This window comes from Venustampulla echinocandica (assembly GCF_003357145.1).
Source record: "Venustampulla echinocandica strain BP 5553 chromosome Unknown scaffold_0, whole genome shotgun sequence".
Lineage (NCBI taxonomy): Eukaryota > Fungi > Ascomycota > Leotiomycetes > Helotiales > Pleuroascaceae > Venustampulla > Venustampulla echinocandica.
This window is the reverse complement of record NW_022474205.1, coordinates 2049822-2069162: the sequence shown is the minus strand read 5'-3', so window position 1 is coordinate 2069162 and position 19341 is coordinate 2049822. Positions and strand designations below refer to the sequence as shown.

At 50.4% G+C, this 19341-nt stretch overlaps 4 protein-coding genes across 4 annotated transcripts; 2 read left to right on the top strand and 2 right to left on the bottom strand.

Moving 5' to 3' along the window:
- Window positions 1-202: 202 nt before the first annotated feature.
- On the bottom strand, window positions 203-6182 carry BP5553_00634 (p-loop containing nucleoside triphosphate hydrolase; the record flags this gene model as incomplete). Its single annotated transcript, XM_032009257.1, has 3 exons — window positions 203-500; window positions 568-5919; window positions 6172-6182. 3 exons carry the CDS (start codon window positions 6180-6182, stop codon window positions 203-205), a joined length of 5661 nt encoding a protein of 1886 aa, XP_031873311.1.
- A 2714-nt stretch (window positions 6183-8896) lies between these two features.
- Window positions 8897-12050, top strand: BP5553_00633 (Protein kinase-like (PK-like); the record flags this gene model as incomplete). Its single annotated transcript, XM_032009256.1, has 3 exons — window positions 8897-9794; window positions 9842-9939; window positions 9987-12050. 3 exons carry the CDS (start codon window positions 8897-8899, stop codon window positions 12048-12050), a joined length of 3060 nt encoding a protein of 1019 aa, XP_031873310.1.
- A 622-nt stretch (window positions 12051-12672) lies between these two features.
- Window positions 12673-15693, bottom strand: BP5553_00632 (Peptide hydrolase; the record flags this gene model as incomplete). The annotated part of the gene is made up of 1 exon (XM_032009255.1): window positions 12673-15693. The coding sequence occupies one exon, from the start codon at window positions 15691-15693 to the stop codon at window positions 12673-12675; it is 3021 nt and encodes a 1006-aa protein (XP_031873309.1).
- Window positions 15694-16176: 483 nt separating this feature from the next.
- BP5553_00631 (Uncharacterized protein) lies at window positions 16177-18484 on the top strand (the record flags this gene model as incomplete). Its single annotated transcript, XM_032009254.1, has 5 exons — window positions 16177-16325; window positions 16392-16459; window positions 16508-16513; window positions 16567-16799; window positions 16850-18484. The coding sequence occupies 5 exons, from the start codon at window positions 16177-16179 to the stop codon at window positions 18482-18484; spliced, it is 2091 nt and encodes a 696-aa protein (XP_031873308.1).
- Between the last annotated feature and the right edge of the window lie 857 nt (window positions 18485-19341).

Below are 19341 nucleotides of genomic sequence, written 5' to 3'. Positions count from 1 at the left end.
CAGTGCTATGCATGACGCACCAAATAACAATAAAAGCAAGAATTTCAAAAAAAGAGTACAGACTCCCCTGTTTCGTCCATGCCTTTCATCCGGAAAGGCGGAGAGATATTGCCATTCCCCATCCCTCCATGCCCTCCACCCCATTTCCCCTTCGCTATCTGCCATCCGTCCGATACTAAGGAATCCAGTAAGTATCATCGCCCTACTGATGCATACTTTTCAAGAACCCATCAAGATTAAACTCTTCTTCGTACTGCTTATCATCCCAAAGCTCGCCCAGATCATCCAGCCAGCCTTTCTTCCCCTTCTCCCTAACTTCTCCCGTGGCATCCACCATATCCTCCTCTCTCTCGACCTCATTCCCGCCAGAGAGAGCAGGCGCATCGGCCGTGTCGCCCAGATTGAAGAGGTCTAGAATTTGATCTGTTTCCATGGTTCCGAGACCGGCGTTTTGTTGATTTACTACCGTGGAGGCAACGTCGATTTTGAAGCGTTGGAGTCTAAAAAACGAGTTAGTATATATTTACATACTTGGTTTGGGAAGGAGGAGGGGAAGGGGGAACATACGACATGATCTTTTCTTCCAAGGTGCCCCGGGTGATCAATCGGTAGACATTAACGACCTTCTTCTGGCCAATACGATGCGCGCGGTCCATGGCTTGTAGATCTTTCTGGGGATTCCAATCATGCTCCACGAAAATGACAGTATCCGCACCAGTTAGATTCAATCCAAGACCGCCAACGCTTGTCGTTAGGAGTAAGACATCGTATGAGGGATCGGAGTTGAACTTGTTGACGATGTCCTGTCGTTTACTGGCATCCACAGATCCATCCATGCGCAGATACTGCACAGATGGTAGCATCTTTTTTAGCACATCGTTTTGCACCATATCAAGCATCTCCTTCATTTGGCAGAATACAAGGGCGCGATGAGGTGATACGTAAGTCGCAAGATCGCCCTCAGCAGCAGGCTCGACACCAATTCCACAATCCACCAACAAATCGCGAAGAGCGGTAAGCTTTGGAGCATGGGCGGGATCGCGAAGACTCGTGCCTTGTTTTGCCAATAGCCGTTGCGTCTCGTCGTACTGTTTATGGCCTTCCTTCATGACCAGGGCTGGGGAGTTACATAACTTGCGCATGTATTGCAACGCTTGGAAGATGTGTTGTTTCGCCTCTTTATCGCCGGTAGAGGCTTTCTCAGCAAGTGTCTTACCCTCTTTCTTCGTGAAGTCCTCAAAGAGCTTTTTCTGCAAGTCGCTGAGGTCGCAATAATAGTTCTGTAGAATCTTGGGTGGTAGATCATCCAGAACTTCTTCTTTCAGTCGCCGAAGGAGGAATGGTAGGACTTGCTTATGGAGCGCCTCAATGGCTAGCGCACCTGCTTCTTGTTCCTTAGAAGACGATTTGCTGAAGCGGCTTGCGGCGATGGGTTTGGCAAATCTGTCAAGGAAGACCTTTTCTGCTCCGAGGAAACCAGGCATCAGGAAGTCAAACAGCGACCAGAGTTCCAAGACATTATTCTGAATTGGAGTGCCAGATAGAATGAGTCTGTGGTTACTAATAAGACGTTTCACAGCGAGAGTGACCTTGGCTCGGGGGTTCTTGATCAAATGGCCTTCGTCAAGAACGAGATAGTTCCAGTTGAAAGGAGCCAGCACATCAGTATCATTACGGCAAATGTCGTAGGAAGTGATGACAACATCAGTTTGTCCAAGGCGATCTCGTAATCGAGCTCGGTCAGCGGGAGGTCCAACGTATGCTGTACACGAGAGGAAAGGTGCGTAGGTGTTGATTTCCTGTTGCCAATGACCCGATAACGTAGGCGGGCAGATGATGAGAGATGGAAGTCGTCGAGAATCAGACGATCCGGTTTTTGCAAACTCTTCTGCGCGCATGTGATGATCACTGGCTACAATGCAGAGCGTCTGCAAAGTCTTCCCGAGACCCATATCATCACAAAGAATGCCATGAAGATGGTATTTATTGAGGAAATGGAGCCAATTGACACCTTCCTGTTGGTAGGACCGAAGCTCAGCCTTGATTGCGACAGGTATGGTGAAAGGTTCGACCTTATGGGGGTCCAGCAGTTGGGCGATGAAGGTTCGCTCGCGGTCACGACCCTTCAGAAGCTCTTGTGATAATCCAGGAGGATCCGGAATTCCTGCCTCGAGGGGCACGAGTTTGACGAGCGTTGCAAAAGTTGTAGTAGCAATTAGACGAACATCATTGTCAGAGTCGCTCATACGGCCAAGAACGGGCACGATGAGGAAGATAACATATGGCAAGATACCATCGCCCATCACGGAAATAAGATGGTATACAGCCTCGATAGCACCTTGGCGGAAGTTAAGATCGACCGGGTTACTGATTGATGGTAGAACCTTCTCAACCAACATTGTCATGCCCTCGACAGTAATGACGGAACAAACTGTGGCGAGACATTTTGCTGCCATGTATCTGAAAACCGAGAGGTCTGAGTGGAGTGCTTTGATAACGAAAGGGAGCAGTGAGATGACCCAAGAATGTAAATCCTTATTCAAAGTCGGCGTTAAGGCTCTGAGGACGGACATGGCATCAATAGCTGGCTGTCCGACTTCCTTATCTGGGTCTCTCGCATCCGCTGGTAGGTCTCCAGAAAACGTATACCGTAGTGGATTCTCGATTATTGATTTTAGGGTTGGCACCTTTTCGAGGAGGCTGGCACCGAATATGTTGCACAGCTGTTCAAGAGCCTCCTTGGTACCTCTCCGGACGATGCGGGCAGCCTTTTGTTCCCGCGCAAACTTAGCAGCATCGGGGTGATCTCTACGGTCCTCCTCTTTCCGAAGAGTCTGGATGGCATTTGTGAAGCTCGCATTTGGTGCGAATTCAGGGGTCTCGGACGTTTCCTGGCAACTAAACTTGGCCAGATTGCCCACCACCTTCTGTGCTGGTCCAGACCGACCACCATCTGCAAAGAGTTCCACAAGTCGGGCCAGGGATGCCGCAGATCGTTGTTGTAGTTCGAAGTTTTCTTCCTTCTTGGCACTATCCATCATTGCCTTGATTATATGTGTCGGCTTCTTCGGTGAGAACTTCATGGCGACCAACGCGCTGGCAGCAGCAGCCTTGATTCGAACATCTCGCTGCTCTTTGATGGCTTTCGCGTTATCAACGACTTCTACTACGGTCTCGCGCGCTTCTGACAGTGCTTGTGTTGCAATCAATCGCTGACCAGGTGCAAGTGCCTTCTTTAGCCGGTCAAAATCCTCATTGACACACCTATCTGCGGTTTGTATTGAAAAGGCATCCGGTCCTGCTTCCGGTTCTCCCTGGACAACGACGGCAAGTGTGGGTAGCCGGTGCTGAGAGACTTTGCCAACATCTCGGAAGGTATTCAAAAGCTGGCAGCATTGAGTACGAACAAGCTGTGTGTAGCTCACCAGATCTCTATAATGCAATGGTCGTTCCGACTCTATAATCTTAACGAGCAGGTCGATGAACCGCTTGGGCTCTTCTTTGGAGATGCAGTTATCGGCGTATTCGTCGACGATCAGCGACGCAGCAAGCTGTGTGGAAGAGAACGCAGATGACAGCGCAGGGATAATGCTAGCATCATAGGCTTGAAGCGCGCTGGTTGGCACTCGGGACATGATGAGGCCCATCGCACGAGCAGCTGTGACGCGGGATCTAATCAAGATATCCATGCCAACCAAATCAACATCTCCTTGCATCATATGCCCGTCGACATCATGAGACGATGTTGTTGGGGTGGGCTCAACCATCTTGGTTAATTTCCGTCGCTGTTTCTTTGGCGGAGGTTCCGTAACGCCTGGCGGAGAAATTGGCCGGGCGGACACGGGAACCACACCACTCGGCATGGAATATGTGCTGCCGGATGGCTTCTGGAAGAGAGTTGCATTCATAGGCAAAGGATGGCGGGAAACTCCGATAGGATGGAGTGTGAGTTGCATGAGCGGATCAACATGTGCTGAGAACTGCTCTGCAAGATTTGAGGAATCTTTAGCGAGATGGGTAACTAGGTCCCTCCAAAGCTGCAATGAGAGGTTCAAGGTGTCTTGATTTCGTTCGACAAGGATATTTTGAAATATGAGTCGCAGGATCTTGCCATTAAGCCAGTCTCGAGTCCCTTCGCCTTCAATATGGACGAAAGTCATCAGAGCTCTGAGGACTGCTGATCGAACGGATGTGATCGTGTGTCGTAAGAATGGATATAGTCGTGGAACCAGGAGTGCAAAAGAATGCTCCGAGTCCCTCGCCGCATTCTTTTTCATAGCCTCCAATACCTCTGGGAAACTGCAGAGCTTCGCTAGAAGGTCCATGATCTGACCGGTACTAGCACTCAGATCATCTCCGAGGTTGGAAAGACATTCCCAAACAATGTTGATAAGACCATCTAGCGCCTCTGGTCGCAGGTTGACGAACTCCTTGGCGATAGGAATGAGAGTAGCCGCACTAACCGAACGTACATCATCATCCCAGTCGCCCAGGCCTTTCATGACCGCTCGGATGACTCCATCAATGAGATCGTTATCCCTGAGGAGAAGGTCATTCCGTACAGCAACCAAATAACGCAGCCCTATCATTCCTCCATGGCATACAGCCCATCCAGGTTTGTCCAGTTGCAGATCTTCTTGCATTACCATTCGATATAATATCCGATGGACAGCATAGACACTGCTCGCAGGAAGATGAATGAGCAAGGCGCCCAAAGTCTGACCGATGGTCTCTCTGATGGGAGCGACAACGGTGTCGGAGACATAGTCACCGAATCGATCAAGCATGAAGACACAGCACAGGCGACAGGCGAGGTCGTCAAGCCAGCGCTGATTTAATACATCGTTTTGTTGCCGGGTTTTTGATCGCATACGGCCGGCTCCGGCTCCGTGAGCCCGGATGATTTCTCGCAAGCCCATAGCAGCCCCGTGTCGCGTCTCCCATTGTGGGTCGAAGAGATCAACCATAAGAAACTCGCACAACCGCTCGAACGGCCATTCGGCACCTTCTGTTTCTTCCTCGGTCTCCAACTCCGACTTGATGGGTAAAGCAGGGCCTTTGAATTCGGAAACAACCTTCGAATCCTCATCAACTTCAGAAGTCCTCTCCAACGAGAAGTAATCCGATACGCCGTTTGAATTTGAATCGTCGTTGGCATCTGACATTACTGCGTCACCTCCGTCGGCTGATCCCATCGTGCTCGTACGTCGGATGGATAGGTCTACGAGCCGGTTCTTGCTTCCAGCATTTTGTGCCTCGCGCTTTCGCTTTCGTTTCAGTTGATTGAGCTGCCTGGCACTCAGCCCAGCCTCATCCGGCGTCACTGCTGGCATTGATATGCTCTTGTTATCAGCCGGGTGTCCATTCGCAGGGGTTGGTAAGGCGGATGCGCCATTTGGTTTAGCTATCGCAAAATCAATGTCCATATCATCGTCGATATACTCTCCCAATAGACCTAGACGACCGGATAGTGTTTTCTTCTGGTGGGCCAGGCGCTGGGCAGGGTCTAGGTGCGCAAGGGCATAGTCGATTTCCTTCCCTCCCCCTCTCAGTAGTTCTTTTCCATACCTCAGAACCGACACGATATCGAGGGTGTCTAGACTGAGCTGGCCATCAGCCAGAGGGGCGACCTCAACAGGTTCCTCTTTTTTGATGGGGAAGCCATTCTCGTGTTCCTCTTTCTTGGACTCGTCCTTTGTTGAGCCATCATCAGGATTAGGATCATATTTCTCTGCATTATCGACAATACCCCCTAAAGCCTTTGCGGCTGCAGTTCGAGTCTCCCATGTCTTATGGCGGAGATAGGGGACGACCCGGGTAAGGAGGTTGAATAGCTCTTCTGGGTGGGCCTTCTGGACATCGGCGAGCTGCTGGGCGGCGGTGTTGCGGATCAACGGGGTGCTGCCCGTCTCTAGTAGCCTATTGCGTGATACTTGTCAGTATATACCTTCTAACATGGGAGTTATACCGGATGTAGCTGTATGCTATATGCTATATGGCATAACACTCGGGGAGATGAATCTATTTTTAAAAAAGGGGGGGGGAACACACGTGACAAGGCGGTCGAGTCTGCTACACGTGACATAAAAGGTTAGCTAGCTGAAAAGGGCCGAGGATCTACCGAGTCGCGAGTCGCGATTGCGTAAGGAGGAATAAGTCAAAGGTACGTACCTGGAAGCCATCTTCAACTATGGACTATGGACTCGCAACTCGCAACTCTCCACTACGCGTCTTCCACATGCACCTTATCTGAAAGTCAGAAGCTGGAGAATAAAACACGCCATGTATTCGTTGGATGGGAGGAGATGGATGGTGGCGGTGTAGAAGGTGGGAGTCTTCGTCGTGGTATAGCTCGAATGCGATATTCAACCTGAAGACGTAGCAAGTCGAGGGTCAATAGTAGTTGCAGCCTTGGATCCGAGGCCGAAGTAGATCCGCCAAGCAGTTCAGGCAGTAGCTGTGCAGTATTGTACTATACGTACTATTGAGCTACTTGCTGTATAGTGTAAGTGTTGTATAGCGCAGTGGCGTATTGGGTTGGGGTGTTGGCGTTGCAATAGCCTGGGCATGGATGGTGGATGGTTAAAAGGGTGGTGGGCGAGACGCAGGGTGCAAGGAGTTGGGAGTTGCGTGTTGCGTGTTGCGTGTTGCGGGTGTTGAGAAAGATCTGGTCGCGGTGGTTCGGCGGTGCAGCAGCAGCAGCAGCAGCTTGTCTCCGGCGTGTTCTTGGGGTCTTCGCCCTCATATTATAGTTGCCCGCACCGCCCCGGGTTGTTCGCTTAGGGGGCGCCCACTAGCGCCTTCGCCATCCTGGGCGCGTTGAGCTTTTTTGTCGGGTTTTGGAGGGACGAGAGAGGGAGAAGAAGCTTTAAGGGTTAAGGGGGGAGGAGGGGGGGTTTCTGTTTTCTTGCGACCATACAATACAATACACTACAATGCACTGCACTGCACTGCACTGCACAGATCAACTACGCTCTGCCTGCTCTGCAATATACCAAGCACACGCACGAGACAGAGACAGAGCAACAACACTCGACACAGAGAATCACCGTCACTGCACCGGGCAGAACCAGAGGAGACCACAGCGCCTGCCTTTGTACGAACCAACAGCCACTGGAACTAGCATGGCCCGTCGACTTATCATAAGGCTGAACGCGTCCAGCGTCCAGCGTCCAGCTCCAGCCTTTCTTTGGCCCTGCCCGGAGTGCCGGAATGGAATGCGAGGAACAGAACACGACAGAGCTCCCTACCTCCTTACGGTACCCACCCACCTTACCTACGCTATCTATCTACGCTACCTACACAGAGAGCAGCTTCAAAGCGTGTAACTGCCTGCCTACCTACATACCTACTGCCACCTACTGCTACAGGCAGCAAGCAGAATATAAGTGTCATTCATCACGCGCACCGCTTGCCGCCTGGACGGTGAATAGCTGGCTGACTCGGAGGCAGACACCTTGACGAGAACCTCGCATCCCTTCATCCCTTTATTTATTTTTGCTCGCTGGTCCTGGTCCTCGACGCCTCCATATTCACAATGCGAATCTAAATCCCGTACCAGCTGATCATATCGAGGATACCATACAAGAAGGCTTGAACCCCCCAAGATATAGTCACGTGGCATCAACATCAAGGGTCAAATCCAGTTATCGGATTCTATTCTCGTTGGCTTGATCTGCCCTGATTGATTGGCCGTCCAACTGCTGCTCTTCTGTACCACCGCTGACGCAACCTTGGATGTCGGGTGGGTCAGACATTGCGGGATCGACAGGAGTACGGAGTACGCAGCACGAGTAATGGAAGCAAAGAAACGGATGTTACGCAGTCAGTGCTTGGGTCACAGAGGTGCTATGGCTAACGGTGATCTTGGATGATCACAAGCTATTTACTCCGTGTTTATTACTGATATAGGTAGGTATTATACTGATGATGCCAGCCACATACTCCTGCTTACCCTCGTATTGGAAGATTAATCGTTGGAACTGTTGAATTGCAGAAGTGACCTGCTGTGAAAGGACAGAAATTCTTTCGCTTGAGTCCAAATCAAGTCGCAGCACGGGGATGTGAGGCGTGGTCTGAGTACCACGTGACGGAGCCCCTTGTACGTGGTACCTTACCTAGAGAGGTACCTAGGTGCCTCCAAGGTAGGCAATGTTATAAAAGAACTAAGAATTCATCTCTTTCAAATTCTAATACCAAAATTCTACTAACATGGTCATTAATCTTGAAGCCTCCCCTCGCTATCTGGGTTACGAAGTAAAAGGTACAACACTACGGAGCACGAGAGTACATGTAATAACCTTTAAAGAATGCGCACTTAGTCCACGAGCAGCAAAGGCAACATCAGAATGTATACAAGAAATGCCACACATTTAACTTCTACAGCCCCTCTAGAATATTACCTACCATCTCGCAAATTAATAAAAAAAAACAGATTGGCCACGTACTGTAACTCCCTTATTATTCTAAACCCAAGTCCGCGCGCCCGTTGTCACCTGTGTCTCTCGTCTGTCTTGGATCCTGTGATAACCGAGACCCCAACTTCAGCCTGAGGCGCTAGGCCCAGAATAGAATGGGGCGTAAGGCGTGGGACACATGCATCTCCATCCACCTGTCAACCTGGAGTCAGTCCTGATCTACTTTATGCCAAACCTCAACCTCTGTTTCTGCCTCTGCCTTCACTTCCACGTACACGAACACCGCCCCATTACGATCCTCCTCACTACCACCCCACCCCCCAATACCCCTGGGCTGTGCAATATATCAATATCAATCTTGCCCAACTCCTCCAACGGTCGCTTGAAGCTCATTTCCCACTTTGTCTTCAGTTCCTCCAATGCGGTGACAATAGCTCCTCGAGCCCCAGCTTTCTCTCTCTTGCCGTCGCCTAGGCACTATGGCCTCCTATGATTCAGCGATGCCCGCGACGGCACATCGACCAGCGGTCTTTGGGGCCCCAGTTCCCATGACCGATCCTACTGCCCCTCCCGGCACCTTTGCACCAGGGACAAAGATACAAGTGGGAAATCATAAGGTGGTCATTCAGAAATACTTCTCAGAGGGAGGATTTGCCCATGTCTATCTGGTCAAGATGCCCAAGCCTGTTGATGGGACCGACATCGCCATTCTCAAACGAGTTGCCGTGCCGGACAAGGAGAACCTGGCGAATATGCGAACCGAGGTAGAGACCATGAAGAAGCTGAAGGGCCACCGACCGATTGTTACATACTACGATTCACATGCATCACAGTTAAAAGGTGGCGGATATGAGGTGTTTTTACTCATGGAGTTCTGCAATGGAGGGGGTCTGATTGATTTTATGAACACCCGACTGCAGAACCGATTGACTGAGCCCGAGATCTTGAAGATTTTCTCCGACGTGGCTGAGGGCGTGGCATGCATGCATTATCTCAAACCTCCGCTATTACATCGAGATTTAAAGGTCGAAAACGTCCTAATTACCTCGGCGGGCAAATCCAACCGGTTCAAGCTGTGCGATTTTGGATCGACTGCCCCACCGCGGCCTGCGGCGACCACCGCCTCTGAATGCAGACTCATCGAAGATGATGTTCAGAAACATACTACCCTCCAATATAGAAGTCCAGAAATGATTGATGTCTATCGAAAACAACCGATCGACGAGAAGTCGGATATATGGGCTCTTGGGGTGCTCCTATATAAGCTGTGCTATTACACGACCCCATTTGAAGCCCAAGGGCAACTTGCAATTCTAAATGCAAGCTTCAAGTTCCCCAGCTACCCTCACTTTTCGGACAATTTAAAGAAACTTATCGGTATGCTGTAATATCTCTTGTCGGCAACTTAGTGCTAATTTTTGAAGCGTCCATGTTGAGAGAACACCCAAAATCTCGACCCAACATTTACCAAGTATTACGTGAAGCGTGTCTGATGCAAGGGATTGAGGTGCCTATTAAAGATGTATGTCAAATCAAAAATCAATTGGACTGTGGTGCTCATGATAGTAGATTTATTCCGGGCGTACTGCATCAGAAGCACGGCGCAATCAGCAGTTACCATCTCCAAGCCCACATGTGGCATCGCCTCCAACTGTGGGAGCCGTCTTCTCACCGCCAACAAAACAGCAGCAGGTTATTCCTGATGTTGTCCCGATGCGCAGGGGAAGGCCCACGACAAGTGCAAAAGAACATACCCCGAAACCGAGTCCCTCCCCAATGCGAGGGACTAGCAGCGACCCGTTTGCGGCCTTGGATGCTAAAGCCCCTCCAGGACCCGTGGACGAGATCTCCAATCGATTTCCAAGCTTGGATCAATTTACTTTGCTCCATGATGCCGGAAAATTCGATTTTGAAGCGAGCTCGCCAGCGAAGTCCAGCCAACCTCGTGATCTCAGCCAAAGAGTGACCGAAAAGCTAGCTGATGATGCGTTTGCATTGCCCCCAAAAGAAGCTTCCTCAAAACCTTCAGCTCCTGCTCAAACCGCTTCCAGCAAAATTTCTCGGGCCCAGAAGATAATCTCGAGCAATCCGGAATTGCAATCTGTGGCATCCCCTCAAAATGTCGTATACCAGCCAACTCCGTCACGTCCCAAAACTTCAGTGTACGTCTCCCAGGGTACAATGACCTCAACCACGCCACCATTAGGTGGCCAGCAACCGGCTAAGTATGGTCCATCCCCTGTCTACCGCTTTCCAGCGACCTCAGATCACCATAGGTCAGCAAGCCTTCCAAGAAATCAAGAAGCGACAACAACTAAAGGACCCCTTCTTCGTCCTGGTGAGAATCAGACTCTCCATGCCAGGTCCGCTTCTCGGGGACATGCGCGACATGCGTCATCATCACGCCCGTCGCTCGAAGGTGGTAGACCCAGCAGCGATGCATTAGACCCGATCGCGAGGACGAAGTCAAGTAATGCTCGGCCTAGACCAACTAGCACGTACCTAGAGTCTAATATAGACTACTTGAGGGAGAAGGAGTCGAGCGGCAGGTCTTCAATGGAGAACCGACCATTGTATACCAAGCCACTCGAGGCAGAGATCACAGATCAAAGCCCAGATGAAACTAACATCGAGTCGAATGTGGACTTCCTCCGCACAATGGAAGATAACGACTCTACTAAGAAGGATAGAAGGCGAAGCAGTGGCGCCAATAATAAATCGAAGCGCTCCAGCTTGCCATCTTTGTCTGGAACAAAGAACCTGCTAGCTGGAAAATTTGGAGATGCGTTCAAGCGCTTCGAAACCAATGCCAGCTCGCCGCCACCACGGACTCCAAGCCCCTTGCAGGATATGGAACGGAAAGAACTGACGCCCATCGCTGGATCAGAAGCCACTGATGGACGGAGCGATGATGGCATGGCGGTCGACGACATGGAAAACATGGCTCCTGAGCAAAGACGCGAGCTCGAGCGTAGACGGCTTTCCATGGAGGAAGCGCGCGTAGCAAATGCCGCCGCTGAGTACCGAAGACGACTAGCTGAAAGAGGACCACCTACGGCACCGAGAAGCATCGGTGGCGTGTCCCGCGCAGCGAGTATCCAAAATAAAGTGAAGACGCTCCTTGACGAGAATCAACACTCGCCAAAGAAGACGGCCGAGGGTTATGGGCGATACACCAACAACAGTGGGAGTGGCCCTGCCCCAAAGCAGTTCGAGCACGCGCCTATAAACCCCTACGGACAGCCTGCCATCCCACGGAAACCCATAGTACACGGCACCGTCCACGCTCGAACAATGCCCCTCCAAAACGACCTCGACTACCCGCGAACACGGCCCCAACCCAACCCCGCCACAGTCTCCAGAACCGGCGGCCCCAAACCAAACGCTCCCCCCAAACCCATGCACCTCAACAGCATCAGCACAGGTCCTCGATCGCACCACCCGCAAAACTCCCCTCCCAAATCCACATCTCTCCCCACGCGCCCCATTCAAGCGCGACCAGACATGACGCCCCAGGAGAAAGAAGATTACATGGCGGATTTCAGCAAGAGGTTCCCGAGTCTGTCCGGGATTGAGATGGTAGAAAGGGATATTGAGAAAGAGGATAGGGGGGTGAGGACTAAGGAGATTTAAGAGGGGAGGAAGTGGGGCGGGGCGATTGTATAAATAATATAAAGAAATACCTAAGATTTAGATATGATGAATGAGGATTGATCCATGGGGATATATTTGCTGTGCCGTCTGCTTATATCAGTGACTGCTACTAGATGCTAAGACGGTTGGTATATTTGTTTGTTGGGAGGTGCTGTGGTGTTCTCGACCTCTTATTTCATCTCTAATCCTCTATTCTGCAGAGTTGAGTGCTCTGCCAACCGCGATCCAAACCACAACCCAATACCCAGGACTCAGCAGCAAGCACAGCGCAAATTCGTATCCACTCTAAGTGACTCAATGTCTCAATGCATAGTCGGTTTGAAAATACCTCAAATTCTCAAACTAGAGTAAGAGCAAGATCCAATTCTGAGGAATAGATTTGGTGCGCTTAAGCCATGTAGCATCCCGCAACAGAGGGGAGTCATGTTGGCAAATTTATGGCAGGTTGCACGTCAAACGTGTACTTGTAAAAGTCCCATTTCATACCTACGTACCTACTTAGGTGATCCATAATAAGTTCAAATCAAACAAACACTCATAGTTCATTAATATTACCCCCTAAATATTATTTCCTGCCTCGGAAAGAAGCCGTACAAAAACCTCAGACTACAAACGCCTTACTCCCCTCCACCAACCCATCCATCAATTTCACAATACTCGTCCACTTGGGCGCAAATCTCCTTGCTTCATCTAATGCAGGTATCACGCCAGGGACATTGTTATCACTCCATAAGCACACAACTCTTCCACTGCGTCCCTCTTCACCTTCTCTTTTCCCTTCGCTCACAGGCCATTCTACGTCCACAACCCACTCGCGATTCCAATCTCTGTGCCAGAGTTTAATCTGGTCGCTTCCGCTTGCGGGGACGTCGGCCCATTTTCCATTGCTGGGAGCTGCGCCTTTAACGTGGAAGGCTGTGAAGGGGTCGTTGAAGCGGAGGATGCAGGCTTTGGTTTCTTGGCCGGAGATGTGGAACGTGGCCTTGTTTTCGCCGGGGTTGCGGGTTACGTTGTAGGTAAGCCAGCTCGAGTACGCCTTTTCTGGGGGGATGCCGTCTTCAATATTGTTGACTACTTTGGGCGCTGGGCCTTCGTAGGTGCAGAAATCTAGACCAGATTTGATCATGGGATTTTCTGTGCAGTCGATTTTCTGCCCTGCTGAGGAGGGAATGTAGGAGATGATATCTCGGATATATTCTTCGAGTCCGACGAGGGAGACACGGCTGATACCACTGTCTAAGTCTACAGTTTGTTGGAAATAGGCTTTGTAGCGGTTCTCGGCTGAGAAAGGGAAGGCGGTAAGGTTATAGATCAGTGTCCCGATGAAGACAAGGAAGAGGAATGTCGGGATGTGGTGAGTTATGCGGTGGGCGAATGGCCCTAGCGGTAGAAGGATCAGGACCGAAAAGAGTGCCGTAACGAGGTAGGGTAGGAAAAGGGGGCTGCCATCAGCGCCGGTTTGCGCTGTTGCTGTGGCGAGCAGAAGGCCGACCTGCCCAATGATGATTATAGTGAAGGGACCGAGAATGAGGAACTGGAGAATCCAAGTCCAGGTAGGTAGTTTTGCAGACCACTGCTGCTCACCACCGAAGGCCTGGTCGTCTTTCACATCATTGTCCTCATCAGCACCACTACTCGCCTCTTGGTGTGATCTTCTGCGATAGCCCGTCCCAAATGTGGTGCCGATAGTAGCCCGATGCCCGTTGCCACCTACGAGAGGGGTTGTCTCACTAGCCTCTGCATCATTATCATCATTGCCGACATTATTTGAGGCAATAACTGCATCAGCGCTCGGGACAGCATCAGTAGCATCCCTCGCTTCCTGCTCGTCAAGCGCAGCTTCTACTAGGGAAGCTTTAGTGGGAAGTGCAAATAACTCGCAAAGACTAATGAAAGCCGCAAGAAATATCGCAGCTTCATAGAATACAAACATGTAACCACCACTGATCTGGTACTGGTCCTCGAACATAGTGGCTGCAACTAGGATGGCCCACCCGAAAAGGAACATCCAGAACAGGGCATAGCCACGATGCAAAACAGAGGGTCTCATAAAGTTGCAGCCAGCCATGATGAACCAATATGTGCAGAAGTACAAGCAGCAGAACATGGTCCAGACAGCATACTGAGACGAGTAAATGATCAGAGGGTTCTGCTTTCGGAGCAAAAATGCAGCTCCGACATTCAGCGCGGCTGCAATGATGAAAGCCACGGGAAACCGGAAAGCTCCTCTCCAACCCCCTATAGAGACAGTTTCATCTTGGCCATATGGTTTGACTGATCCGGTGAAGAAGTAATATTTATCTTTCCGAGCCAGAATATATGAGACGAGTATTATGGCAAGCGGGGAAACGACCAGTAGGGTTACCGACCAGGCAAAAAGCGTTCGGAGACCAAAGACGGCGAAGGCTCGACCAAATAGGTCAAACCATACCCCATCGCTTCCTCGTCCATTCTTGACTTTGTGGCTGGCACCATCTCCACGTGGTCCAACAAAGGTATTACTCGAATCGGACGTCAAATACTTCATTGTTTCTACCGAGGCGGACAGCATGTGCCATAATGAGTCCTTAGAGGTGTGTTTCGCGTCATCCTGATTCGTATGATATCGGGCTCTCGGTTCCCAGAATGCCACGTCAAGTCCTCGGAAGCCTTCTTCGCGGAAGACCACATAATCCGTCTCGCTCCTCACAAAGCCTAGTGAGAACCCATCGGCACTTACCACCGTCCCAAACGGGTGCTTAGCCTTGCCATAGGCGCGGGTGACTTCAGTATCGGTGCTACGGAACAGCGTTGCCCTGCCTCCAGCACCGGCTCCTTCCAAGTTCAAGAAAGTGTGTACGAAGGAGGCCATTGGATGTGACAGAAACGCCTTTGCCCCGTATAGACCATCTTCTTCGCCGTTGTTGAGCAGAACCACGACTCCTTTCTTTGGCGTGTTGCCAGTAGTTGTGAAATATTTGATCAATTGTAGCGAAGTGATAACACCCACGCCATCGTCCGTGGCACCATATCCAGTTGACACACTATCAAAATGCGCATTTACCATTACCCCTCCTTTGCCGTGAACCTTGGCTGTGTCGCTGGACGTTTCTGCTTCCCACCACTGGCCATCCTCATCCTCAGTACCTCGGATATATACGATGATATTGTTTCCCTCAAAGTAGGTACTAATACCAGCTCGGCGTCCAGTAACCCCTATGCTTGTAAGGGCGGTGCTAGTGTAATTGGCGACGACGTCATTGAAGACTATGGCAGCGGGAGGAGATCGTGATCGGAGGTGTTGGGGGATCGAATTGGAAAGTAGGCTTGGTTCGAGATCTGCTTTGCCATCCGTCTCCCAGCTAACACCATTGCTACTCAAAATCTCCCCGATCCTCGCCAAGAGCCAATCCCGAACTTCATCATTCCTCCGGCTGTTGAAGGGGTGGTAGCCATCGGTCAACTGGGTAAGATCCAACCAAGCTTCGGTGATATTTAGTCCGGCATAAGGAGTTGGACTGGCTGGAGCGGGCGGAACGGTTTCATGGACGATGATAAGAGGGATAATCACGGCCAGATATACTGCAGCAGTAATGAAGGTAACCGCCTTCGGAACAAATGAGAAGGGCGCCGACCACTTCATCTTGAAGCGCTGCCCTGCGTGGGCGGTGCGTAGCTATGCGGGTCTGCTATGAAGCCATCGACGAACGGAAAGAAATGGAGGCTCCAGCAGAGATATAGAATATAAGAATCGAACCGAGAATGTGGAAACGATACACAGTACGTAGTAAATAGGTCACAATTATAGAGTTGGTGATGATGTCGATATGCTGGCGGTGACGGTTGTAGGAGTCGAAGTCGAAGCTTTGGCGGGGTTCCCGGCGTACTCGTCTAGCTTGGTGGTTGGGGGAGCGCAGGGCGCTGGCCAAGCCTGCCACGCCGAGGCCTGGAAGCTGCAGCGCGCCAGTGGTTGCTACGCCATTGTGGAACGGACCGCGTAACTTTTTGGAGGAGTACCTAGTACGTGGTACTGGCATGCTGTGGTTCGCGACTTGACCAAAATATATATCACACGGTGTAAATCTTTATGACGGCTCCATACGACCTCGGAGTCGAAAAATGAACAATGATATCTACCGACCATCAAGCAGTTGAGCTTGCGCCCCTGCGTGGGCTTGATGCGGAAGATGCTGAGGACAGTTTTCACGCAGATAGAGTGGTGGATTTGGAGGACGGGCGACGGAACGACTACGCACACAGCCGGGGCAGAGCAACGTAGGTGGATCGCAGATATGTTATGGGCTATTATGTTGCGGTTGTGCTGATTGTCCTCTGGTCTAGGTTCTGGACTCTATGCTCCGCGGTTGCGATATATACAACGAAACGACTGATGATTAGCCATGGCTTCCGTAAGAATGCAATTTCCTAATTGATTGAATTTAACTAACATCTGCTAGATTACCGTACGTTGATAAACCCTTACACATCATTCTCCAGCGCCCTGACTTATAGCCAGCCCTTGCTATTGCTTTCCGATCCTTTGCAGCTTTGGCCGTCGTATATATAGTCGCTCTTCGGGTAGGGTCTGGTTCACGATATGGACTACTCAGATCAGGGGGGAAGGACTTTCTCCCGAACAAACGTTGGGCAGGCATGATACCCGCGGCATTTGCGGCCGCGGCATCAGTGCCCATGTTACTAGAAGGGGTACTCCATATGCCGAGCCTCCCAGTGATAGTCATGGCTTCTGTAAGTGATATTGGGTGACTTGTGCCGTGAACGCCTGCTGACCCCAACAGCCCGTGGTCTATGCTGCAGAATCGCTTGTCTTATCTATCTGCTGCTCACCATCGCGGACTCAGAAACGGCTCCCATGGGAGGCAATAGTGGTTGTCATTGCATCTTGTGTGGTGCTGTACAACGAGTATCGTCTCATGGTGCCGGGCCTTATCTGGGGGCTTCTTGGTATTCTATTCATTGGGCTTTCCCGAGCCTGCTTCACTATAGGCTCTGACAGAGCTGGATTCGATCATTCTGGAGAGGCAAAGCTCAAAGCCTACCATGGCTTCGTCACCATGACTGTCACATTTGGCATGGTTTTCAGTGGAGTTGCCGGGCATTTCCTCGAGCATATTGACTCGATTTACCCTATGGACTATTACACGATTGCACTAATGTTCTTGAACATGCTTTCAATCATTGGTACTGGCTTTTCTGGAACGGGCCTCTTGGCTTATTCGCCCATCTCGTTCGACAATCAGCGACACTTCTCCAATGTCCCCTTACGAGGTGTGGAGTTTGCCGCCGCATTTCTTTCGAACACCATTGTTTTACTAGTCGCTATGTTCTCGGATCCAGTTCCTGTTGTCTCGTGGGCCCAGCTAGCTGCATATCTTATTTCGTCTTCCTCCTTGCTTGGAGCGGACCAAGTTCAAAGCTTGGTTGTGGGCTTCATGGGTGGCGCCAAAAATTCAAGCTCGAAATCCGCCCCTACCGAAAAGCGAAAGTCAGGCAGGTTACTCCCCAGTCTAGCTCTCGTTGTTATGATAACTATATCGTCTTGGGCTGGGTCCTACCTTTCTTCGTTATCCATCAACTCCATCGGGAAAAGCTTGCCCAGCGCACTCGATCTTTCTTACAAGCCCAGTTCGCGTTTCGATATCGTTGTCAGTGTGTATAATGAGAATCCAACACTCGTCAAAGAGACACTGGATGCCATCAAATCCACCGCCATGCTCAGCACAATCAAGCCGAATATAATCATCTACTCTAAAGACCCGGATGCCGATGTTAAGGAGTTGAAAAAGGCTACTGGTGCCGATGTTGTGGAAAAGCTTGAGAATCTAGGTCGGGAAGGAGCCACTTACCTCCACCATATCGTTAATAAATGGGACAAGCTCGCTGAGCAAACCATGTTCATTCAAGCACATGCACATAATATGCGCGAGCTTATCCCCAGAATCAACGACTACCTTGTAACCGAGACCGGTATGCTGAGTCTTGGATTTACAGGTATGGTCTGCGACTGCCAGACTTGTGGTGATCGTTGGGGGTGGGAAGATAAATACAATACCGTCCCACAGCTATTCGAACAAATCTACAGGGAACCCTGCAATCCTCGGACGCCTATACTCCTCTCGTACAAGGGACAATTCGTTGCCAGCGGGAAAAGGATCAGAGGTATCAGCAAGAAGATATATGAGGGGCTCTTGACAACGATTACGAGCAAGGATGGTGAGAGCCATAATGAAACCATTGTTGGGGATAATGTGGATACCCCTGATAATCCATATTTTGGATTTACAGTGGAGAGAATTTGGGGCTTACTGATGCAATGTGCTACCGATGGCGGTGTTGCTGCCAAGTGCCCAAGTCTTCTGAGTGGTATGGGAAGGAATGGCAAAGTTAGTGATTGTCAGTGCTTGGATCGATGAGCAAGCAGGCCAAGAGGCATATGGCCAACGATTCACGGAGACTATTATCTATCGATTTCAGGGTGCTCATTTGAAGCACATCAATACTCGGAGAAGCTGGAAGCTCACAAGAGAGGCACCAATAGAGACTAGGGCAAGAGAGGAGAGAGGTCGCTCGATGGAGTGGTTAAAAGTGATCATGCTTCGCAAAATAGTGTTGTATGGAGGAGTCGACCGGAGATGTATTACCAATGGCGGCGCTCCCGAGAAACCTAAATAGACTTTGAGTGATTGGACAGATTCACCTTCAGTATGGTGAGTAGTTCTTCTTTAATAGATACCCTTAATACACTAGCTGCCATGTCTATTATTACGAACTGAGAGTGACGAAGTTTGTGAGAACAAGTGCTAGCCGACGAAATAAATGAGCTTCGAAGCAACAACTCAGACCCTCGTAGTGACTGCTAACTTAAGGACCCTTTGATATATTTTCTTTTGCGGTTAGGCATTGACTCTCTTACGGCGCCAGCCGAGGGCCGTTTTTTTGGGCCCAAATTCCTTTTTACTGGGCTGATGTCGATGCTAAGCGGCCATTCGCCAACACAGCAATCCTCCGTATGGGAAAAAGGAAAATGCCCAGATGCACCAGCATAATTTGTCGCTCATCGCACTCTTGGCCCGGAAACGAGCGCTCCCATTATCCGTGCATAGGATTCATATTATTTATGCATATGATTTCCATTGCAGGATCTCACTTATGCAAGTTGCCCAGCATCACTACGAAGTATTCAAGTACCTTAAACCTTAAACCTTAGCACCTTAGTACCTAAGTACTCCAAACAGCGAGTACTTCGTAGAGCACCACTTCGCTCCGGAGG